The 22,217-nt window shown below is 40.9% G+C and overlaps 1 protein-coding gene across 7 annotated transcripts in view; it reads right to left on the bottom strand.

Moving 5' to 3' along the window:
* The window catches only part of LOC124183578 (sodium/calcium exchanger 1), a 1,216,563-nt gene that overhangs the window by 503,857 nt on the left and 690,489 nt on the right, over nucleotides 1-22,217 (bottom strand). Inside the window, exon 6 of one of the 7 annotated variants that reach the window (XM_046572230.1) lies at nucleotides 6,992-7,085. The exons of the other annotated variants lie outside the window; for them this stretch is intronic. Within the exon in view, the coding sequence (XP_046428186.1) occupies nucleotides 7,027-7,085 (59 nt within the window). The 3' untranslated portion in view covers nucleotides 6,992-7,026. Of the gene's footprint in view, nucleotides 1-6,991; nucleotides 7,086-22,217 lie in introns of those variants that run through there. 7 annotated transcript variants of the gene reach the window in all.

Below are 22,217 nucleotides of genomic sequence, written 5' to 3'. Positions count from 1 at the left end.
AAGCTTTTTCGAAGTGAAATGTGAGCATAAAAAGTAAAAACCTATTTCTACAATTTTTTTTCCGGAAGCGACGAGTCATTCAGTTTTGTTGCAAAATGAGCCGCAGTAAACTTGAAGAATCAATATCTCATCTCCGGTTCTGTTTGACGTAGAAAAATGATTCACAGCACATTCGCGAGCAGAGAGGATGAGCTCTCGTAAAAACTTTGGTTTATCCGGAAACATTGAACATTGTAATTGTTATTAACAAACTAATTGTTTAATGGTACCATTTTTGGCGAGGCTTCTACCATTTTATACATTCTGTAAAAAATATTTCCGATTATAAATAATCCGTCGGGTTTGACGAGGAATTTCCCATTCATATCCATTCCGAATGACCTACATTAGATATCTGCTATCGGTAGTAAAATATTGAGCACGGTGAAATTTAGAGTGATTCGTAAAAAATGAATATCTTAATTTCAAAAGAATTATCTCAACTTTTCGGATCATTCAAGATGATCAAAATTTTTAATCACACTATTCCATTTCATCAGATTCAACCATTCACTTTTAACATTTTTGTGTACAGTGAGATCGCGCCGACACATGGTTGTAAGAGAACAGAAAAGGACCGATGTATTTGTATGAGTCCTTGTATGGTAGCGAGGGGAGGGCACGAATTGTGTACCGAAGTATATTTTTATCGACAAGTACTAATCATGTTATGGATTCTGCGTTGAAAAGGCAAAACAACCAAATAAGCCCGCTTATATTTTACAGGATAATCTATCGTAACCGTTGGACGGTCGCAATGTCACATGCAGATCGACATGCCGCGAGGATATCTTCATGGAGTGGTGAACTATGTTCAAATTATATTACTTCGCAAAGGATGTTAGAAACTCCCATCAACCGGGAGAAGGAACTGTTTCGCACAACTCGCAGCTTCATAGTTACCTCGAATCTCGGATACTATTTCCATGTATTTAATATTTCAGAGGGTATAAAAATAATCCTCAACGACGATGTCAATAATTGTTCTATATATCCATAGTAACATGAATAAAGTGTTCCAATATTATATATAATCATTTTTTGGAACCCTTTTCACTAGTAAAATGACTTCGTACGTAAAATTATTTCATTATTGTCAGTAGAGTTGTGTGTAAGAAGCGATGTACAATTTTAGAATGATTTCGATACCTATGTCGAAGGATAGTCATGCAAGGTCGTAGTGATGCTTTATAAAACGCGATCACAACGATTCGTACCCGTTTTGTTTCAATCGTATTTTTCGAACATATTTCCAAATATCTACAAATGGTAAATGGTGATATTTTATGAAATCATTTTAAAAATACTTCATGCTGTGTAAAACTAATATTGCGCGACACGTTTTAATGTACATGGGACATTCTTTTACAACCGAACACCTTTGTGACCGACACATTTTTGATCTAGCTGAAATTTTTTTTTGACGGGTTCTATACCGAAAAAATAGGGATACGTATTCGAGGATTTTTTTGGACTTCCGTTTCCGTTTGAATGTGAGTGACAGGTGTGCGAAAGAGTGCGAGAGAAAAGGCGAGAATTTAGCAGGATAGCAAAGGTGAGGAGAAAAGGAAATAGGGCAGAGAAGGAGCGGGAAAGACATAGACGGGAGGTCGGGTGAAGTGAATAGGGAGGCGGGGATAGAAGGGAAGGGCGGGTGAAAAAGAAAGAAGGAGGAGAGTTTTGAGGTTAGGCAGAAAGAGCTGGCGGACGGCAACTATTCGGATAAGATAGGGAGAGGCAGTGACACCTAGGGAGTAAGAAGGGGGATAGAGTAGACAGGTAGGCGGCGGATAGATAAGGTAGGGAGCGGCGAAGGAGAGAAAGAGTATGAGTAACGCGGGTGGCCAAAAAGAAGGGGCGAACAGCGAAGAGGAGGGGAAAAAGAAAGGTAGGCCGGGGGCAGTAGCAGCGTTAGGGAGGGATGGGAGGCATAGCCTGGGATCGGCGACGGTGCTAGACTTATGGAAGAGAAAGCGGGAGGACGAAGGGGAAAAAGGGGAGGAGGAGGTAGACGGGTTGCAGGAAAGAGAAAGAGTATTTGGGAAAAGCAGGAAAGTGCACCGGTCGCCGGAGGGTAAGATAGGGGAGGAAGGGAAGGCAGAGGGAGGGGGTATACAAGATATGCTAAGGTTGATTAGGGAAGAGCTAAAGATAGGTCTAGAGGAGGTCAAAGGGCAGGGAAGGGGGATCAGGGAAGAAATGGATAAGATTAAAGGCGAAATGACTAAAAGGGAAGAGCAGTGGGAAGTAGAGAGGAGGGAGATGAAGGAAATGCTAAGGGATCTAGGTAAAAGACTAGAAGAGGTAGAAGAGCGGAGAGGGGGGGAGATAGAAAGAGTAAAGGAGAGGCTGTTAGAATTAGAAAAGAAGAGTGCAGAAGGAGGGGGAGAAAGGCAGGTACAGGGGAATGCGGAAGTGGCGCAGGTAGCAATAGATAGATTAAAAGAGATGGAGTGGGCCATAGAGAGGAAAAAAAGGGAAGAAAGAAGGGGAAATATAGTAGTGAGAGGAGCGAGACTTGAGAAGGGAAGAGAAAAGGAAGAGCTGAAAAAGATTTTGCAGCTGATAGGGGTAGAGGTCGAGGTAAAGGATATGTGGGAGGTAGGCGCGAAAAAGGGGGGAGAAAAGGGGATATGGATAGCAAGACTAGGAAATAGGGAGCAAAAGAAGCAGGTAATGGGAAGAAAAAGCCTACTCAAAGGGAGGGAGGAGAGAATAGACGAGGATCTCACCTGGGCAGAGAGAAGAATGAAATGGAAGTTGAGGGAGATAGCAGCTAGTGAGGAGAGAAGGGGAAACAGAGTAAGAATAGGGTATGCAAAGATCTGGATAGAAGGGAAAATGTGGAAGTGGGATGAGATAGGAGAGGTGCTTAGAGATGGTACAGGGAGAGCGAGGGAAGGGGGGCAAAGGGAGGGGAGGGGAAAAGTGGGGGAAAGCGATACGGAAAGGTCAGCAAGCGAGGAAAGACAAGAGGGAAGTATAGAAGCACAGGGAAGGGTACGTAGTGAAAGGCAGTCGGGGGAATGGGTAGTGGGGGGGGACAGAGGCAGGTGGGGAGGGAGATAAGGAGGAGAGAGAGGGGAGTAGGCGAGACAGTAAGGGAGGGGTGGAAAGTAGCTTTTTGGAATGTGGCGGGGCTCGCGAGAAAGGATGAAGATTTCTGGAGGGGGCTGGGGGAGTGGGATGTAATATTTCTAATGGAGACATGGATAGAAAAGAAGGGGTGGAAAAGGATTAGAAATAAGTTGCCAGTAGGGTATAAACGGGAAGTGCAGTATGCGGTGCGAAAAAATAGGAAGGGAAGAGCAATAGGCGGAATGCTGTCAGGGGTAAGAAGGGAGATAGTAAGTGGGGAGGGAGGGAGGGAAGAGGTAAAAGAGGGCATGATAGCAAGGAAAATAAGTGTAGGGGGGGAAAAATGGGTAGTAGTAGGAATATACGTAAATTGGGACCTAAAAGAGAAGACAGGGGAATTGAAGGAGCGGGCAGAAGAGATAGAGGGAGGGATAAAAGTGTTGGTGGGGGTGATTTTAATGCCAGGACAGGGCAGGAGGGGGGAGGATGCTGGGGAGAAGGAGAGGAGGAGAGTAGGAGTAGGAAATCAAAGGACAGGAAAATAAACTCGGAAGGTAGGCAGCTGGTGCAATTTTTAGAGGAGACAGGATGGGCAATAATGAACGGGAACATAGAGGGGGATGAGGAGGGGGAATTTACGTATGTAGGAGAGGCAGGGGTGACAGTGATAGACTACGCTATAGGAGACATCGAGGTAAGGGATAGGGTCAAAAGGATAGAGATTGGGGATAGGGTTGACTCGGATCATCACCCGGTAATAGTGTGGTTGAGGGGGGCAGTGGCTAGGACAAGGAAGGGAAAAAGAGTAGGAGGAACTAGTAGAGGAGACTGGACGGAGGAGGGTAGGATGAGGTTTAAAACAGAAATCAAATGGGAGGGGATAGGGAAAGTGGATGTAGGGAAAGAGATAGAGAAAAGAATAAGGGAGTTTAGACGAGCCTTAGATGTAGGAGGGAGGGGAAGGGAAGCGAAAAAGGGATGACGGGATGAGGAATGTAGGCGAAAAAAAGCGGAAGTTAGGCAGAGTCTAAGGAAATGGAGAAAGGGGGAGGGAGAAGGGGACGCGTATAGAAAGGGAAGAAGGGAATATAATAGGCTATGCGAGGAGAGAAAAAAGAAAAAAAATGAGGGATTCATAAAAGAAGCAGCGGAAGCAAAGACAGAAAGCAAGGTATGGGAGATAGTTAATAGGGAAAGAAAGAAGTGGAAGAGGGTGAATGAAGAAATAGGAGATCAGGAGTGGAGGGAGTATTTCATGGGATTATTAGGCAAGGTAGAAAGCAAGGTAACAGAAGGCGGGGAGTCGGTAAATAGGAAGGGGGACGGGGAAGGGGAGCTGCAGAGGGAAGAGATTAGACAGGTGATAGGAAAGCTGAGGGATGGAAAGGCACCAGGGGGGGATGGAATGGTTAGCGAGGTATGGAGGTATGGGGGGGAAGAAATGGAGCAGTGGATATGGAAAACATGTAACAGAGTTTGGGTGGGGGAGGGCTGGCCAGAGGTTTGGAGGGAGGGATTGATAGCGCCGATAGTTAAGAAGGGGGAGGGGAAAAGGGTAGAAGAGTATAGGGGGGTGACTTTGATGCCAACTCTATACAAGGTGTATGCGATGGCATTAGCGGATAGGTTAGAAAGAGAGGTAGAAGAAAAGGGCTTGATACCACAAACCCAAACGGGTTTCAGAAAAGGCATGGGCACTATTGACAATATATACGTACTTAATTACTTAATCAATAGGCAGGTGGGAAAGGATAAGGGAAAGATGGTGGCGTTTTTTGTGGACCTGAAAGCTGCTTTTGATTCAGTGAACAGGAAGGTGCTGTGGGAGACTACGGAAAGGAGAGGGGCGAGGGAAGGGCTAAGGGTAAGGATAGAGGAAATTTACAAGGAAACAAAGAGTCGAGTAAGGAGCGGGGGAAAGCTAGGAGAGGCGTTTTGGACAGCGAGGGGGGTAAGGCAGGGATGTCCGCTCAGTCCGCTTGTGTTCAACCTGCTGCTGGCGGACTTAGAAGAGGAAATGGGGAGAGGGAAAAGGGTTGGGGGGGTGGAGTTAGCCGGCGGCAGGGTATGCACTTTAGCCTATGCAGATGATATAGTGTTACTAGCGGAAAGTGAAGAGGAAATGGAGGTAATGATTAGGAAGTTAGAAAGGTATATGGATAGGAAAAGGCTGACGGTAAATGTAGGGAAATCAAAGATTATGAGATTTAGGAAAGGAGGCGGTAGAAGGAAAAACATAGATTGGAGATGGAAAGGGAAAAGGATAGAGGAGGTGAAAGAGTTCAGCTATTTAGGGTACAGAGTAAAGTGCAATGGGGGACAGGAAGCACAGGTGAAAGAGAGACTACGGAAGGCAGAGGTAGTAATGAGGCAGGTATGGGAAATAGGAAAAAGAAGGTTTGGGAGGGATTGGGAAAAAAGGATTTGGTTATTTGACAGGCTAGTATGGACGGTAATAGAGTATGCATTGGAGATATGGGGGTGGAGAGAGTGGAGGGCGGTCGAGGCGGTACAGGATCGATTTTTGAGATGGACATCAGGAGTGGATGGGAGAACACCAGGATATCTAGTAAGGGAGGAACTACAGAGGGAGAAACTAAGGATTAGGGCAGGGAGAAGGGCATGGAATTTTGAAAGGAAGCTGGAGCGAGGGGAGGGTAGCGAGTTAGCTAGGAGATGCTGGGAAGAGATAAGGGACAAGGCAGAAGCTGGGAGGCAGGGATCGAGGTGGGAAAGAGAAAGGGAAAGTTTCTTTGCGGAAAGGGGAGTAGAGAGTAGAGAGGTAGTCGCGAGAAGGGAGAGGGGCGAGATGGAGTTTAGGGATATAGAGGAGAGAGAGAGGGAAGAACAGAGAAAAGAGAGGTGGGAGAAAATAAGGGAATTGAGGTACAACAGATGGTACAGGCTAGTGAAAGGAGAAGGGATACCAGGATATCTGGGAAAGGGATGGGGAGAAAGCAGGTGGATAAGGGTGGCAAGATTTAGGTTAGGAAGCGAGATGAAGGAGGCAAGGTACTGGGAAGAAGAGGAAAAGAGAAGGTGTAGGGTGTGCGGGGGGGAGGAGGAAACATGGGAGCACGTATGGGAAAGGTGCGTAGGCTGGGATAGAAGGGAGGAAAGCTGGCAGGAGGTGGTGAGGGAGATGTTAGGTGAGGAGGGGGTGGGAGAAGTCTGGATGAGAGAATTGGAAAGGATCAGGGATGTACAAGAGAATGAAAGAGTGAGAGATGAATGGGAAATGGAAGTCGATTAGGATAAGGACGAATTAGGGAATAGAATAAGGTAAAATAGGATAAGGTTAAGTAAAGATAAGGATAAAAAGTAAGAAAAGGATAAGAGGGAAAGTAAGGGAATGGCAAGGCAATGGCACAGGACACAGGCAATTAGAAATTAAGTAAGGATAAGGTAGGAAGTAAGAATTAGGGTAAGAATAGGTTAAGAAAACATGTAAAAAAATATTGTAAAGGAAGAGGAAAAGGGAAGTCCTTGTAACCCCAAGGGGAACAATAAAGATTACCACTACTATTCGAGGATTTTTTATTTTACATATTTCGTAAAATAGAGGGGATCGAAAATTTGATAATTTGATGTTTTTTGGCTTGGAAGACTCACTTTCAAAAATTCATAACGCCGTTTCTATTTGAGCTGGAAAGTTCGTTTTTTTCATCTCAAAGCTAATAAAATGAACTTTATTACAACAATTCTTTCATTAACGATTATTCCTAAATTTATACTGTTATAAACAATTAATATGTTTCAATCGATCTTTAACAATTGCCCCAACCTCGTAGCGAGTTCTTAGCACAACCATCGTATTCTACGTCAAAGTTTTTATCCATAACGTATTTGGAATTGATGAGGAAATTATTATTACCGGAGGAAAAGAATTAATTTATTTAGCGCGGCACGTCACATCGGCGCGCGAGTTCCATTACACACCTCATCATCTTGCCTCGTATCGTTTTTCTCTGTAATATAAATGATTACTCCATATTTTTAATTGAATAATATCATTTATCAGTATATCTCTCTATCTAATAAAAAAGTTTCAAACAAATGAACGTAGAAAAAGATTATAATAACAATAGTAAAGAAAAGATTATAATAACAATAGTATACGCATGAAGTTGGCGGTGGGGTGAGATCCCGAAAACCAAACAAAAAGCATCTAGCAAACCCTTTGACAGCTGTCATCGGCTGTTTATGACAGTCTTTGACAAATATCTTTATAGGCATCTTTTTCTGACGCGCAAGAAATGACCATGCAAACGAATATTATCAAGATGATTCTCGACGGGAATTGTCTTTTTCGCGCGTTGGCGTATTGTGTATACGGCACTCAAGATCGACACGCAGAGGTGAGACTGAGTATCGTTTCAAATATAGTGGATAATTGATCTACATTTGCGAGTTTTATTACAGGTAATAAGTCAAACGGTGCTGTGATTAGGTCACCTGGTGATTACAAATCACATATGAATAAAAATGGAATATACGGGGTAGAAGCAGAATTAGCTGCAGCTGCGGACATTTTTAAGATATGTTTAATCGTGTATCGCGAAGAACAAATTCATCCACACCAGATCGGATCACAAAATGAAACACAATTCTCGCTCCTCTTCACCGGCGAAGGAGACAGTGGACACTTTGATGTCTTGCAGAACCAAAATAAAATTCAGATAGTGAGTAATAAGTATGAAAGCTAACAATCAAATAATAGTAAATCTAAATATATCACCAAACAGTCAAAAGGACAGCCAGGATTTACGATGACAATGGAGAAAGGAGGAGTTTTAGGCAGCAAACAAGGCGCTAAAGATGGTGGATGGTCGGAAGTATCACAAAAGAGAGAGGAAAATAAAATTGTAAGTGCGAAGAACCAAATAAGCCATAGAATAATATCCATCAAATATTCGTATAACCAGGTAAGAGGACGACCACGATCGATGTTGACCACAAGAGAAAGAGGTGTTTTGCGGAATGAACAGCAACGCAAATATAGAGAAAAAAATAATATAAAGAAGGTGATTTTGGAGAATAACGGGCAGAGCGGTAGCAAAAATAATTCAGCAAGTCAAGGAGATAGATCGATATCAATAGAGAAGGAACAACAATTTTTAACCAACGAATGGAAGCTTAGATTGATGAAAAAAAGAAAAGTAAGCACAGAAGGAATTGAAGTGGACAGCAAGTGCAGACCTGTCATCAAATCAACATGAAGGAATTCGCCTGTCTACTAGACAATGCGTAAGGAAATAGTGAGGCGCGCAGCGCCGAGATGGGGTTGTCGCGCGAAGCGCGCAGGGGCGAAGCCCCTAGTAAGACTTTATAAAAAATTCAACAAAAAAATAATGAAATAAAAAACATTCTTGTGGCAAATAAAAAATCAATTCACCAAGATTTTAATACATTATTATTATTTAATAAGCACCCCGTTCTGCACTACGTCTCACAATATTTACATTCACTTTTAATATATATAGTATTTTTCGTTTAAAAATTTGTACAACTGTTTTTTTGTTGACACAATGAGAATTGCTTCGCTTCCAATTCTTCAAGAGAGGTTAGAATCACACAAATTTTTAAGAATAAATGTAAATGTTGTACGACGTACTGCAGGACAAGGTACTTATAAACTAAAAATAATGTATTGAAATCTTAATAAATTGATTTTTTATTTTACACAATAATATTTTGTATTTGATTATTTTATTCTTACATTTTTCATAAAGTCTTATTTGCTATTAAACATTATTATTCAATTGAGAATATACAGTAATCATTTATATTACAGAGGAAAACGATACGAGGCAAGATAATGAGGCGTGCAATGGAACCCGTGCGCCGATGTGACGTGCTGCGCTGGATAAATTAATTTTTTCCTACAGTAATAACAATTTCTCCATCAAATAAAATTGCGTTATTGATAGATATTTCGACGTAGAATACGATGGTCGTGCTGAGAACTCACTACGAGGTAAAGGCAATTGTTAAAAATCGATTGAAACATATGAATCATTCGTAACAATATAAATTTCGGAATAATCGTTAATGAAAGAATTTTTGTAACGAAATTTATTTTATTAGCTTCGAGATGAAAAAAACGAACTTTTTAGCTCAAATAGAACCGGCGCTGCAACGGTCAGCCAGAGTCTTTTTCTTGGAAATATTCTACTTTGGTCTATACGCCTGGTATTTTGAGTTCCAAATCGAAACCACTTTTGAATTTCTGTCGGTGAGGATTTCTTACATAAAATGTTAAGCGCCGTCTCCATGATTTTTAATAATTTTCAAGCACTTTTTAGAATCCTTGTTTGTTTCTCCTTCTTTCAATCGCACATACTTGACAAAGCTATAGTTGCAAGACTTGCTTCAGAAGGACTGCTCTACGCTGGCACTGTCCCTTGTGTGAGCAAGCAGCAACAGCCTGACTCACGCATTTTCGAAAATTCACGGACAACCGTATGCGATATTCTTTGATGAAAATTTCTAGATATTTCACAAACGAAAGTGCAGCGCATAAGATGGTGAGACAGAAGAATTTTTGCACGTCTCACGTACGATAGAACTGTGGTAGTGAGCTAATCGCTAGAAACTTGAGAGGATAGCGTTCTCTGAGAGCGTTAGAGGGGATGGTTTACTTTGCCTATGGTGTTGAGTTCAAGTGGCCTAAACATAGAAAGATGCTTATCAAAAAGTGGTGCGGAGAACGAATCAGTTGCTCTGAATCCAGCGAGGAGTGCAGGTGGGTGACAAAAAATCAGTGCAGTTGAAAAGTTCTTTAGTTTTATCGTACAACTTATAGATTATACTTTTATGGTTCAAACAATTATCTTACTTGTCTGTGTGTATTTTCCATTGTTTTATCAGCAGAACACCAACTTTACGTACCAACTTTATGTACCAACTCTAAAACACAGAAACATCGTAATGGCGGAACAATTGAACGAAAGTAAGATTGATTATTTTTTGAAAAAACTATATATGTATACATCAGATCACATAGCACAGAAAATAATTTTTTTCAGCTTGCATGGCTCGTTTGTTCGGTAAAACCGATCCAGCAATTTTTGACATCGTACGGATTGCTGGATTGGTTGTTCCGCTACGGATCCGCTGGGCGGATCGTGAACGCGACATCCGAAATCGGTTCTATGCCACCACTGTCTGCCGTAGTGTCTTGTACTCGAGGGGGCCACAGAGTGTGTATTGCGTGAACTGTGCGCGGGAGGGGGGTCTCAATGAGATAGCATCGTTTTCGAAACACGAAAGAATACCGTTCTCTCGCATCGAGAGTCTACCGTCCTGCGTGCGATGTCGTCGTGTCCAAAAAGAGTTGCAAACGCATCGATGTGGCCTCTGCAGACATCTTCTGGAATTGTACTGTCAGAAAGAAAAGATGGTTCACTAGCCAGAAGATGTCTTACGCAATTCGCCTACATGAGAGCATGTAAATATACAATTTGTAAATTTTTATAATTCTAGGTTTCTTAAATATTTTAGAAATTACATTAAATATGTGTTTTCTTTGGCAGAGACCTGTCGATTCGAAACGCTGAAATAATTTCCAAATTTGACAATAAACTAAGAGCGTTGAAATATGAACGAGAAAAAGCAAGCACTGGTGACGGAACTGCATAAGCCTGCACGCCGGAATTACCCACGTCAACGTATAGACGTGCGCGGCATCGACGAGACCTGGCCGGCGGATCTTGTTGATATGACATCATATGCTGGACAAAACAAAGGCTACAAGTACATGCTCACAGTCATTGATATCTTCCCAAAGTATGCGTGGGCTATACCGATAAAGAGCAAGTCTGGAGATGAACCCAACGGCAGACAGTGGTGGTCTATTACCCAGACGATGTCTTAGGTAAGTCGCGTTCATGAGAGCATGTAAATATACAATTCGTAAATTTCCATAATTCTAGGTTTCCTGAATTTTCTGAAAATTAGATTAAATATGTGGTTTCTTTGTTGCAGATCTCTTCAATGATCAACTAACGACAGGCGGTTTAATAGTGGTAGTACTAGTAGTAGTGTATCATACAGTAATATACGAATAATGTCACAGTAGTGGGATAAACAGGGTTTTTTGAAAAAAATTTCACAATGGAACGCGTGTCGCTGCGTGATGCTTCAACAGTTAACGTAAAAAGTTTATAAAATTTTGAGTGAAAAAGTTGAAGTCGTTGATTTGATGGATTTCGGTTGACCATCGTTGCAGAAATTAAACAAAATGTCAGATACTAATTTAAACGGTGCGCATCGTGCTATATTACGTCCAAAAGCGCTGTACAGATAGCCGATATTTTAACAAAAACCTTTGTCTTGTACGATCTTTAATCAATTGCGAATATACGGATAATGTCACATTAGTGGGATAAGCAGGGTTTTTTAAAGAAAATTTCACCATGAAACGCGTATCGCTGCGTGATGCTTCAACAGTTAACGTGAAAAGTTTAGAAAATTCTGAGTGAAAAAGTTAAAGTCGTTGATTTGATGGATTTCGGTTGACCATCGTTGCAGAAATTGAACAAAATGTCAGATACTAATTCAAACTGTGCGCATCGTGCTATATTACGTCCAAAAGCGCTGAACAGATGGCCGATATCTTTAAACAATTGCGAGGTAAAGTAATTAAGATGGAGTCTTAAAATTAATAACTTTGAAAACGATTCATGTAAATTAGGTTCAAGGATTTATAAAACGTGTGGTTAGGTTTTGACAATACACATAACAGTTGGATAAACGAATCGGACATGTAACATTTGAATAAATGAATTTTTTGTAAAAACGTATGTGCCTCTTTATTTTATATCCGACACATCACAAGTATGCATCTTTATTTTTTATACAATCGACAGACATATGCATCGTTGTACAATTTTTCATATTTCGGAGCGTTCTTATTCACCATCCTACATAATAATATCTTATAAATCATGGTACAGTTATAAATTACAAAGCTAAGGTGCAGGCTTGTAGCTCCACGGAAGCGGGTCGGTTGTGTTTTGAAACACGATCCGCTTGTCGTCATTCCAGCTCAGTGCCACTTTCTGCTGTTCTACGGTGTATACCTCGTGCTTTCGACTTAATATCGAATGATGATTTGTGGACAAATTTTCACGTTTCGACGCACATTCCAAATAATCGTTGAAAGTGAATTTTCTCAACGCTGATCCTTTGACACCTTCGGCACGTTTATTGTCTTTCTCATCTCCCGAAACTCGGAATGCGTACAATTTAGCTCTTAATCCTAAAAATTCCAGCATTATTTTTCCCTCATTCTCATCTTTCATCAAGCCAAGAACTTTTTTGTTCGCTAGAGGCATACCATAAACGTTGTCAAGCGGATAATCAGACGTATCGAATTTGTGCAAGTCCTTCTTCATATGTTCGTATATGTCGGGGACGGTAAAGTTGTAAATCAAACTGTCGGTATGCGTATACATTAATTTTGCTCGGTTACCGAATTTCCGTTTAATATAATTGTAATGAGAATCGTAGATATATGTTTCAGACAGATCCATGATGGAGAATCCTGCATTCAATGGTTTATTCAACTAGACTTTCGTCTTACTCATTTCGAAGATAATTATCTCCTTATCGAAAACGGTGCAGCTGTGAAAATTAGGTTTGGCTACGGTAGCTCTAGCACCGTATCTCCCATCCCATTTCGTGAGCAGCCTGACATCTCTGTATTTCTGAACGTTCTCCATTGTCTTACCAAAAAACAGCGTTGTTCATTGATTTATAAAAATTTTCGTCGAATTCGATGTTTGATTTTTGTCTCTAATCTGTATTCGAATCTATGTATTTTTCAAGCCACGCTGTTTGTCTGAACTTGAGAACTAGATGAATTTTGACTAATTTTCAACCTAACTCTCAACATTGTTTTAAAACGCGATAATAAACGACGTAGTTTTGCTTGGTAAGTAATTTGACCGTCAATTCAGGTTCCAATGCTTTAGTCAGAAAATGCGAATCGTGACCTGACAAATTATGGAATATCACCAGAAAAGTATGTGAGTTCTGATCTGAAAGTGAGTCAAACATCTATCATGTAACCAAGTACGACCTTTACGGAAAATTCTGTTAAGAAGCCGAATATTTTGACTTTCGACTATTATCCATTATTGAATTTCTGCTGTTGATGATAATGAGCCAAACACGCGAGCCTGTCCGTGTGCGTGGAGCGGTACGTACCAGAACAATTACATGAATCGAGATAATAACATTCGGTGAACATGGGGACCACCCTACGATATCGCGATTTTACGTTTGCAAAACATAAACACAAGGGTTCATCATATGAGACTGTAAGTCCTGGACCAGCTCATTGGCAGTCAAACTCCGGTGATGTTCATTGTGCCTCCGAACAGAAGAGAAAATTGACAGTCAAACTCCGGTGATATTCATTGTGCCTCCGAATGGATAAGCAAATTGACAGTCAAACTCCGTTGATATACATTGTGTCTACGAATAGAAGAGAAAATTGGCAGTCAAACTCCGGTGATATTCATGGTGTCTCCGAATAAAAGAGTGAATTGGCAGTCAAACTCCGGTGATATTCATTGCGCCTCCGAATAGAAGAGAAAATTGACAGTCAAACTCCGTTGATATACATTGTGCCTCCGAATGGAAGAGAAAATTGACAGACAAACTCCGGTGATATTGTGCCTCTGAATGGAAAAGCAAACTGACAGTCAAACTCCGGTGATATTCATTGTGTCTCCGAATAGAAGAAAAAATTGACAGTCAAACTCCGATGATATACATTGTGCCTCCGAATGGAAGAGAAAATTGACAGACAAACTCCGGTGATATTGTGCCTCTGAATGGAAAAGCAAACTGACAGTCAAACTCCGGTGATATTCATTGTGTCTCCGAATAGAAGAAAAAATTGACAGTCAAACTCCGTTGATATACATTGTGCCTCCGAATGGAAGAGAAAATTGACAGACAAACTCCGGTGATATTGTGCCTCTGAATGGAAAAGCAAATTGACAGTCAAACTCCGGTGATATTCATTGTGTCTCCGAATAGAAGAGAAAATTGACAGTCAAACTCCGGTGATATTCATGGTGTCTCCGGATAAAATAGAAAATTGGTAGTCAAACTCCGGTGATATTCATTGTGTCTCCGATTAGAAGTGAAAATTGGCAGTGAAACTCCGGTGACATTCATTGTGTCTCCGAATGGAACAGAAAATTGACAGTCAAACTCCGGTGATATTCATTGTGCCTCCGAATGGATAAGCAAACTGACAGTCAAACTCCGTTGATATACATTGTGCCTCCGAATAGAAGATAAAACGGTAAGTCCTTACACCAATTGCTTCCTGACGTAAATTTTTTCAATTTATCACACTCCTTCACTTCTGTTGTTCAAAAAATTAGATATATTTCCAACTATTTAGGAAACTTCAGGAGATTCAAAAAACATTTACAACTACACACAAATCTCCAAACTCAGCTCAATAGCTTTCGAATTCGTTTCTCACCTGAACATTTTTCAACTACTGAAACATCTTCAAATTTTCTGAATATACCCTTTTTCTTTTTGGTGGACGTCACGTTTAAACGTACTCATCTTTTAAATTCAAATTACTTTTTCCCCAGACCATGGTACCCAACGTATTAAACTTGCCGCCAAGTCCGGAGCCGGCGCCACACGATGTGGTGTTTCCGGAACAGGATTTACCAAATATGTACCGAATATATATTCATTACAACATCGAGAGACGGCTCGACGATGGACAAATAACGGAGCTTGTCAACCTTGTTTCACGACTGGACATCGTGGTTCATGGTGTTCAAACCTTTTTCACGTTTAACGCCACTTTGATATATTTAAGTTATGACGAGTCAGGGGATATCTGGCTGCACGAAACCTATTTTTAATTTCCTTGAATAAATAAATACCAGATCTTATAGCCATTGTTTCACGACCCGTTTTCAATTCCGAACCTCTATCCTGTTAGTTGAGAGTTTATTTCAGAAACTTCCAGAATTCAACGTCGCATAGAACAGATTCTTGAACGACATCGTATTTTGATTCTCTCTCGTACTCACTAGTTTAAGTTTTTCCGATAGAATATTTTTTTTTTTTATCATCAATACCAACAGTTTTCAATTCAGAATTTCAGAAACCTCCAGAATTCGACGTCGCACCGAAATCCTGTGACCACGGCCCGCTCAACGTCACGTCGAAACTCGACGACTCCCGATATTATTTTCGTCGACCGCGTACCTGCATCCGTTTTCTGGAGACGTTTGAATTCATCCGCGCTTTCAAGAGTCCGATCGTTGTGATAATTCTCGTCTTTTCTCCAATCGTTGAAACCTTTCGCAAAATTTTGTCAAAAACCGAATATATCTATACATTATATTTAATACTTTTTTCCATAAAATTAATAAAAACTTGTCAAACGAAATCTCAACTGCGCCTCAACCTTGCATCTTATTCTGGACTAATCTGTACACCAACGTCAGAATGTTTTGAATTCCAAGGGCGATAGTAACCCAACTCCGTAGGACCTGCGGCTTTAAACGTACGCTAACTCAGATGTTGGTCGACCTTGCACTCTATCCTTTACTGAGTCCGCTGAAATCTCATCGTACAGTTCACGTTACAGTTACGAGGTTCAAAACTTAGCTTAGAAAACCTTCGTCTTTGCTTATCGGTGTTCAAAATAGCACTTTCTTAGATTGTAAAAGTCGATTCGAATTGCTGTTACCAGCAATTTGTTGAGTTAAAGGTGGACAGGATGGTTTAGCGCTGAGTGACAAATACATATATTTTTTTTTGATATTTTTTTATTTAATATTGAACGTCGTACTATTAAATGGTATAAAATAAAAGCTTTGTCAAAAAATGTATACAATTTTCTTAAAGGTTATGCAACGTAGAATAATTGGAGACGCTGCACACGTTGTCCAGGTACGGTGTACAAATTAGGCGAGAGTCGACGCATCTTTGAATTCAATTTGACCGTACTGACCATCCAGATACTGCAAGAGCAACCACTCCTCCTCCATAGTCTGCACCAATTTCTGATATTGGGTGTCGTCCTCGTTCAGCAGTCGCACAATCCGTGCCGGTAAGAATACGCTGAATTCGTTGTTCAGGTCTGTGACGACACGCTGCCCAAACCTCGTTTGTAGATTCTGTTAGTGACGTTGTAGATTTTGAAAAATTTCCAGCTCCGTCAATTTCTTCGTCGGCAGAAACTCGTTCATGCTTGCAACTTTGTTGAGTTTGGTGAAATCCATTTTTTCTTTTTTAATGTCTAGTAGTTATGTGTTTCCTGATAAATTTAGATTAGCGAACTTTTTTGTCAGTTTGTTGAATTCTGACTTCGGGTTAATAACGGTTTTCAAGTCGTGAATTTGTTTTAAGTATAGATCGATTCGCTGTTTCAATTCTGCTTTGTTTGAAGTTCTCCTCATGAGAGCTGAACATGAAAGACTATCTTTCTGACCTGAAATTTAGATTCGTACAGCCGTATTTCTCCTACACAGAATCCTTGAAAAACTTCTAGAAGCTACCGAAATGATATGTCTTCGATTGTGTGGGTAACATGAGATGTGTACGGTTCGGTTTCTTTCTTACTCCTCGTTCATCTGACAACATTCGATCAAATCGGCTTCGCGTTCATCGTCACCTGGATCGATGTCCGATAATACTGCAATAACTTCGTCTTGCCATTTTTGAAGAGTCAGGATTAACGTTTTGTCCTGAAAATATATCTTGTGTAGTCTGTGCGGTTGCACACGAGCTCTCCGGACACACTCAACGAGCCACCGAAGATCTTGTAGCGAAAACTCTGACGTCGCGTAGCTAAATCCGATAATTATTTCTTCGCCGGTAAATTCGTTATTACGTATCGTTACGATTTTAAGGTTTTCGTCTCACAAGAAAAGCAGTCTGACTGATGTACAAGTTTCATGTGCTAACCCATTTTATACAGACGGTGGACCTGGTTAGATATTACAGATTCACATTTGTGTATGCGCGCGCACCTTTTAGCATTCTTAGTGCGATAGTAACCCAACACCGCTGATCCATGGCTCTGAATGTACCGCGGCTTTCGGTCGACCTTGCACTCTGGTCTTGACTGAACCCGTTCAAAATTCATCGTCGAGTTCACATGACAGTTACAAGCCAAAAAGAATGTCACGTGGTTGATATCAAACCGGCATCCGAGTAAGTGAAAAACAATTCTCAGAACCATTAATTTTGGAATGTCGCGTGGTTGATAACGTGGGAAAGGAATGTGAGGTGGTTGATGTTACACATCAGCGATATCCGAGTGGATAAAAAACAATTCTCGGAACTATTAATTTTGGAATGTCACGTGGTTGATAACATGGGAAAAGAATGTGGGGGTGGTTGATGTTACACATCAGCAGTCCTACCGTAGGAAAGTAATTTGAGGTGGTTGATATTACACGTCAGTAGTCCTATCGTGGGAAAGGAATGCGTGGCGGTAACCGACATCCAGATCGGTAAGAAAGTTCACGCCCCCCCGCTGCACCCTCTACCGTTGGCAGACGAGCACTACATAGAGACTTTGACCTCCGGTCGGTAAGATTTTCGGTAAAACAGCACGAATTTGAACTTCAACCGATGAGAATTGTTGGTAAAGCAGTGCGATTTTTACCGTCGACCGATACAATAGTCGGTAAGGTCGCACGGTTTAGACCTCAATTTGGTACGGCAAACTGTGACGTCATTGCGGAAAAGGGTTTGAGTCTGGGGAGAATGTCAGTAAGTGTCGGTAACAGGAATTTGCGTGTAGAACCCGCCGTGCAATACTACTGTGAAAAGTAAGAAAAAGCGATCGAGTTCACTGGGAAGATTTAGAATCAGCTTTCGAGGGGAGAATTTGAACTCGATCCATCGTCAATTTGAAGCATAAAGATGTGGAGAGATTTCTAGAAGACGCAAAGGTACTAGCTGTGACGAGACTAAAAAACGCTCTGAAGAAAGACAGGAGCTTGAAAGTCAATGTTATCCTGGCTTGTAAATTTGAAGTCAGAAAACACGATCACACGGTGAAAGAGATCAAATTTTTCAATACGAGAAATGAAATCATCCTCTAGAAAAACTTTCCTTGTATTGCTACTGAGGTCCTTTCTTCGCTGTGCACATTCGGCATCTCCGACACCAATCTTCAACGTCAGTCCGGCAACGCGGTCAAAAGTAGTAATTGCGTATCCTGCCTAGAGTTTTTTTCGAGGCGACTTATCCGCCTGTGAGAGAATCGTGGTCGAGGGCAAGAATCTCTGGAACTCGAGTCCTAGGAACCAAAAGTTACCACCTGATTTCTCTCAAGTTTGCAGATTTAAATTTTCGCTATAAAATTCTGCCGATTAAAAGGATAAGGTCCTATTGAGCCTTATAAATTTCCAAGTCTGGCTCACAAGGAGGTCATGTTTCTTCAATGTCGCGGATCAGGTTTCCGTTTCCCATGGTGAAAGTTTATGACCTCCGATTGACGTCGTTTTTGATTTTTGATCGAATTGGCCTTGGTTACTGAGATATTGGCATTTGAATATTTGAGATGTTTTGGCGGAGTGGGGGCCGTTTTGGCTCGGGCGTGAAGTGCGTCAAGCGTGGACGATTAAACCAAGAGTTGGCGTAGCTGATACGGTAAAGCGACGGACTAGAACGCGCAAGGTTTGCGGTACGCGTCTACGCACATTTTTGTTTCCACTTTTTTTTATTTTCCTATTCATCTTTTATATATTTTTGCAATCCCTTATAAGACTTTGCATGCGCAAGTCAGTGTTTATAGGTACTTGTTTTTGTTCCATAGAAAAATCAGGGTACATATTCCAGGTATTCATGTGTTATAGAAAATCCTGCAGGTGTATTAGGGTATGTGATATTCCAGGTATTTATGTGTTATGAGAAATCCTGCAGGTGGACCAGCGTACACAATATTCCAGGTTTTATTCATTTCTTTACAAGGTTTGGCCGGAGGGATATTTTTCATTGTTCCGTGACAGATTAAGACCGGTTTTTAGTCAGGTAATCTATATAGTGCTATATAGGGCCTGGATCTGTGTTCTATGCCATCAGTTTCACTACAATTCTCGACAAAGCAAGACGTTTTCACTGTGAAAATATTTTTGGTGCAATTATGGAAGACCGTTCAAGTACTTCGTGAGTCGGCAATCCATCTCTTTGGGAGAGTGATATCATTGATTACGAGTTCATACATTCAAAAGAAGACGTCACAGATGATTTCTATGAATGTGTTAAAACTTTGCGTCAGAGGAATATCGTTGTCGATGCCGGATGTGAAAATCCATCGACGAAATCAACCATTCCCGCCGAAAAGTTGGTCGAACAAATAATAACGACCATAGAAGATGCTGACCTGACAGAAGCGGAGGAATTATTTTCGGAAGATGAGAAAATGGGAATTTCCGACGAAAGCCAAACAACTGCTACATCCCCCGATTATCACTAATGAAATCTTCATCGACATCATCTTCAAAGTCTGCATAAAGTGAATATTGTCCATTCCCAAAACGACCTCGTGGGATGGCACAGGTTCCGTTCGAATCAAAAATAAAATTGTTATTATGGCGAGGGTACACCCGAAGTGGTCGTCAAAGACCCTACAGAATCGTGGAGGAACAGCGTTAAAACACAAAGGCCTATTGAAAATTTGGGAACAAGAAATAAAAGACGGAGGAACATCTTTTGACTAATGGAATATGATTGACAAGTGGACTTACGATCGATTTGTTGGGGCGAGAAAAAGTATGAAGCTTGTCACTACACGAACGCTTTAATAATGGGCGTTAGCTGCAGCGATACAATACGATAACTTTAATTTTACTGCATCAACCCAGTGGGTGAGCGATCTCAAAAAAAGACATCGGATTCGACTGCGAAATGTCACCAAATATATCAAACAAACAGAAATGAAATCACCAGAGACTCTCATGGAATCTGCAAAACTTTTCCCACAGCAAGTGTCGACAGTGATTCCAAGCTACGATCTAGATTTTGTGATTAACACAGATCAATCTGGCTGTGAGTACCGTGTTGGTGTAAATCGAACTCTGTCACACATGAGAGGTAAAATGGTTGATGTATATGTAAAGAAAATGTATTTCTTTAATTTGAATATTGCCGCGCTCCTCTGCGAGTAAGCTAAAGACCGTCCTTTATGGCGGAGAGAAGGTTTGAAGATGAAATAAAAGCACATGGGCTATAAAGAAAGCCAAGCGAAAAGTATCAAGGTAAGTTGTAAAAAGGGATCGATAAATTTATTAATAAATTTTAATTGTCGTTTCTTTGTTTTCAGGTGAGAGTTACTGTACATAGTGTAAATAAGACATTGAAATAATTAAATAAATACTTTGTTTTCAGAGCAACGCAACATAATATTATTCATGGGTTGATTTCCCTAACCCCAAAAAAATAGCGCTTATATATACTTGGGAGACTTGAATAAAGTAACCTATTCATACAATGCGCAGTATTGTATGACAGCTTCTGGTAAATTGCTTCCACATGTCTTCATTTGTTTACAAGAACAAACTGGTCAATTTGGGCCGCGAATTCAAACACATATCAATGAACTGACAAGCATTTATGAGAACGTTATCGTCACTGCATCGAAATCGGGGAAATTAACTTGGCAATTGTTTAATGAATCTCTCGAAAAAGTTTTGAAGCCGTACGTGAAGCAGGAGGATTTCCTTTTAATAATTGATACGTAGGGAGGCCAAACTAATTCTTCCCTGTTTGACTCGACCTTCATCAACGAAGACAACCATCCAACCTGTGAATGAAAAATTATTTCAGTAGATTGTACACCTTATTGCCAACCGTGCGACGTTTATTTCTATAGAAAAGTAAAAAAATTCATCAAACGAATGCGAAATAGTACTTATCTATGGCAACAAGACCGCCAGATGAATAGCAGAGATGATGCACTCAAAATACTTTCTTCAATCCCCGATCAATTGTCCGCGCAAACAGTTTTAGATATGTTAGAGTGTGCTCGGTTTGCAACCAAATTAACGCTAAACAGAACAGTTGTTCAAACTGTAAACGAAGTTTGCTTTCCTGATAGCCTTTGTGCTTCACTTGCTTTTATGATGGTTTCCACCCCTTAATTTGTCGGCATATCAGTAGTAGTGAAAAAGAATCAGAATGATTTCGTGGCACAAAATTTGTATATGTGTATTACATTAATTATGTTTTGAACAGTTATATTTGTTACGCAATTTTATGTTTTGTTCTATAATTGTGCCTTCGTTATTAGAATAATCATTTTATTATATTATTATAGCATAATGACGTTCATGTGGTGTGTTCGCGCCACTTTATTATTATTATATTAGTTTTGTAAATTTATCATAGCAAATACTTTAGTTTCGTTATATTTGTATGTTGCACCTATTTACCACGTATAAGGTGACTAAAGAGTCACAACAGTAGATTTACTTTCTTATTCCACATGACGAGTAGTTCAACGTTATAGTAATTCAAATTACGTACTTATTGCCCACGTCAGAAATTCGTGAGCCGATACTCGAATCGGCAGTTACGTACGTTCGCTTGGCCGGTGAGGGCGCAGCGCAAGTTAGTTAGTCTCGAGCGCTCGAATAGGTAGGACGTGTTAGGTTTTCCTTAGACACGCGCGTCGATTATTTCGTTTCGCGTAGTTTTAAGATTTATCTGTTTAACACGGTCGGGGGAGACGTGCTTCACCCTCCGGTTGGGCCGGGGGTGTCGCGTCTCCCTGGGCGAGCGTCACTGCATTTCAGCGTTGGTTCCCGAGACGTCGGGACCGCTGTTTGCACGGCATTGGGCCACCTTGACGCTCCCCACTCCCTGCTTCCACGAGTGCGTGGAAGTTGCGGAGCACGGTTTCTCGTGGAGACTTAGATAAGTTGGCTTAAGATTATTGAATGATCATTCAGTATAGTTGACCAGGAACGCACCAGCGACTGTATTATCCTGGTTTATGATGATCTGATTTGCAGTTAATAAACACTTGTCTTGCTTCGGCTTTTCCCTCTGCACCGTGAGGGTTTTTATGCCGAAGAAAGCGTCTTGTC

Source organism: Neodiprion fabricii, chromosome 5, assembly GCF_021155785.1.
Source record: "Neodiprion fabricii isolate iyNeoFabr1 chromosome 5, iyNeoFabr1.1, whole genome shotgun sequence".
NCBI classification, from domain to species: Eukaryota; Metazoa; Arthropoda; class Insecta; order Hymenoptera; family Diprionidae; genus Neodiprion; species Neodiprion fabricii.
The sequence above is the reverse complement of the archived record's forward strand: the minus strand, read 5'-3'. Positions and strand labels throughout refer to the sequence as shown.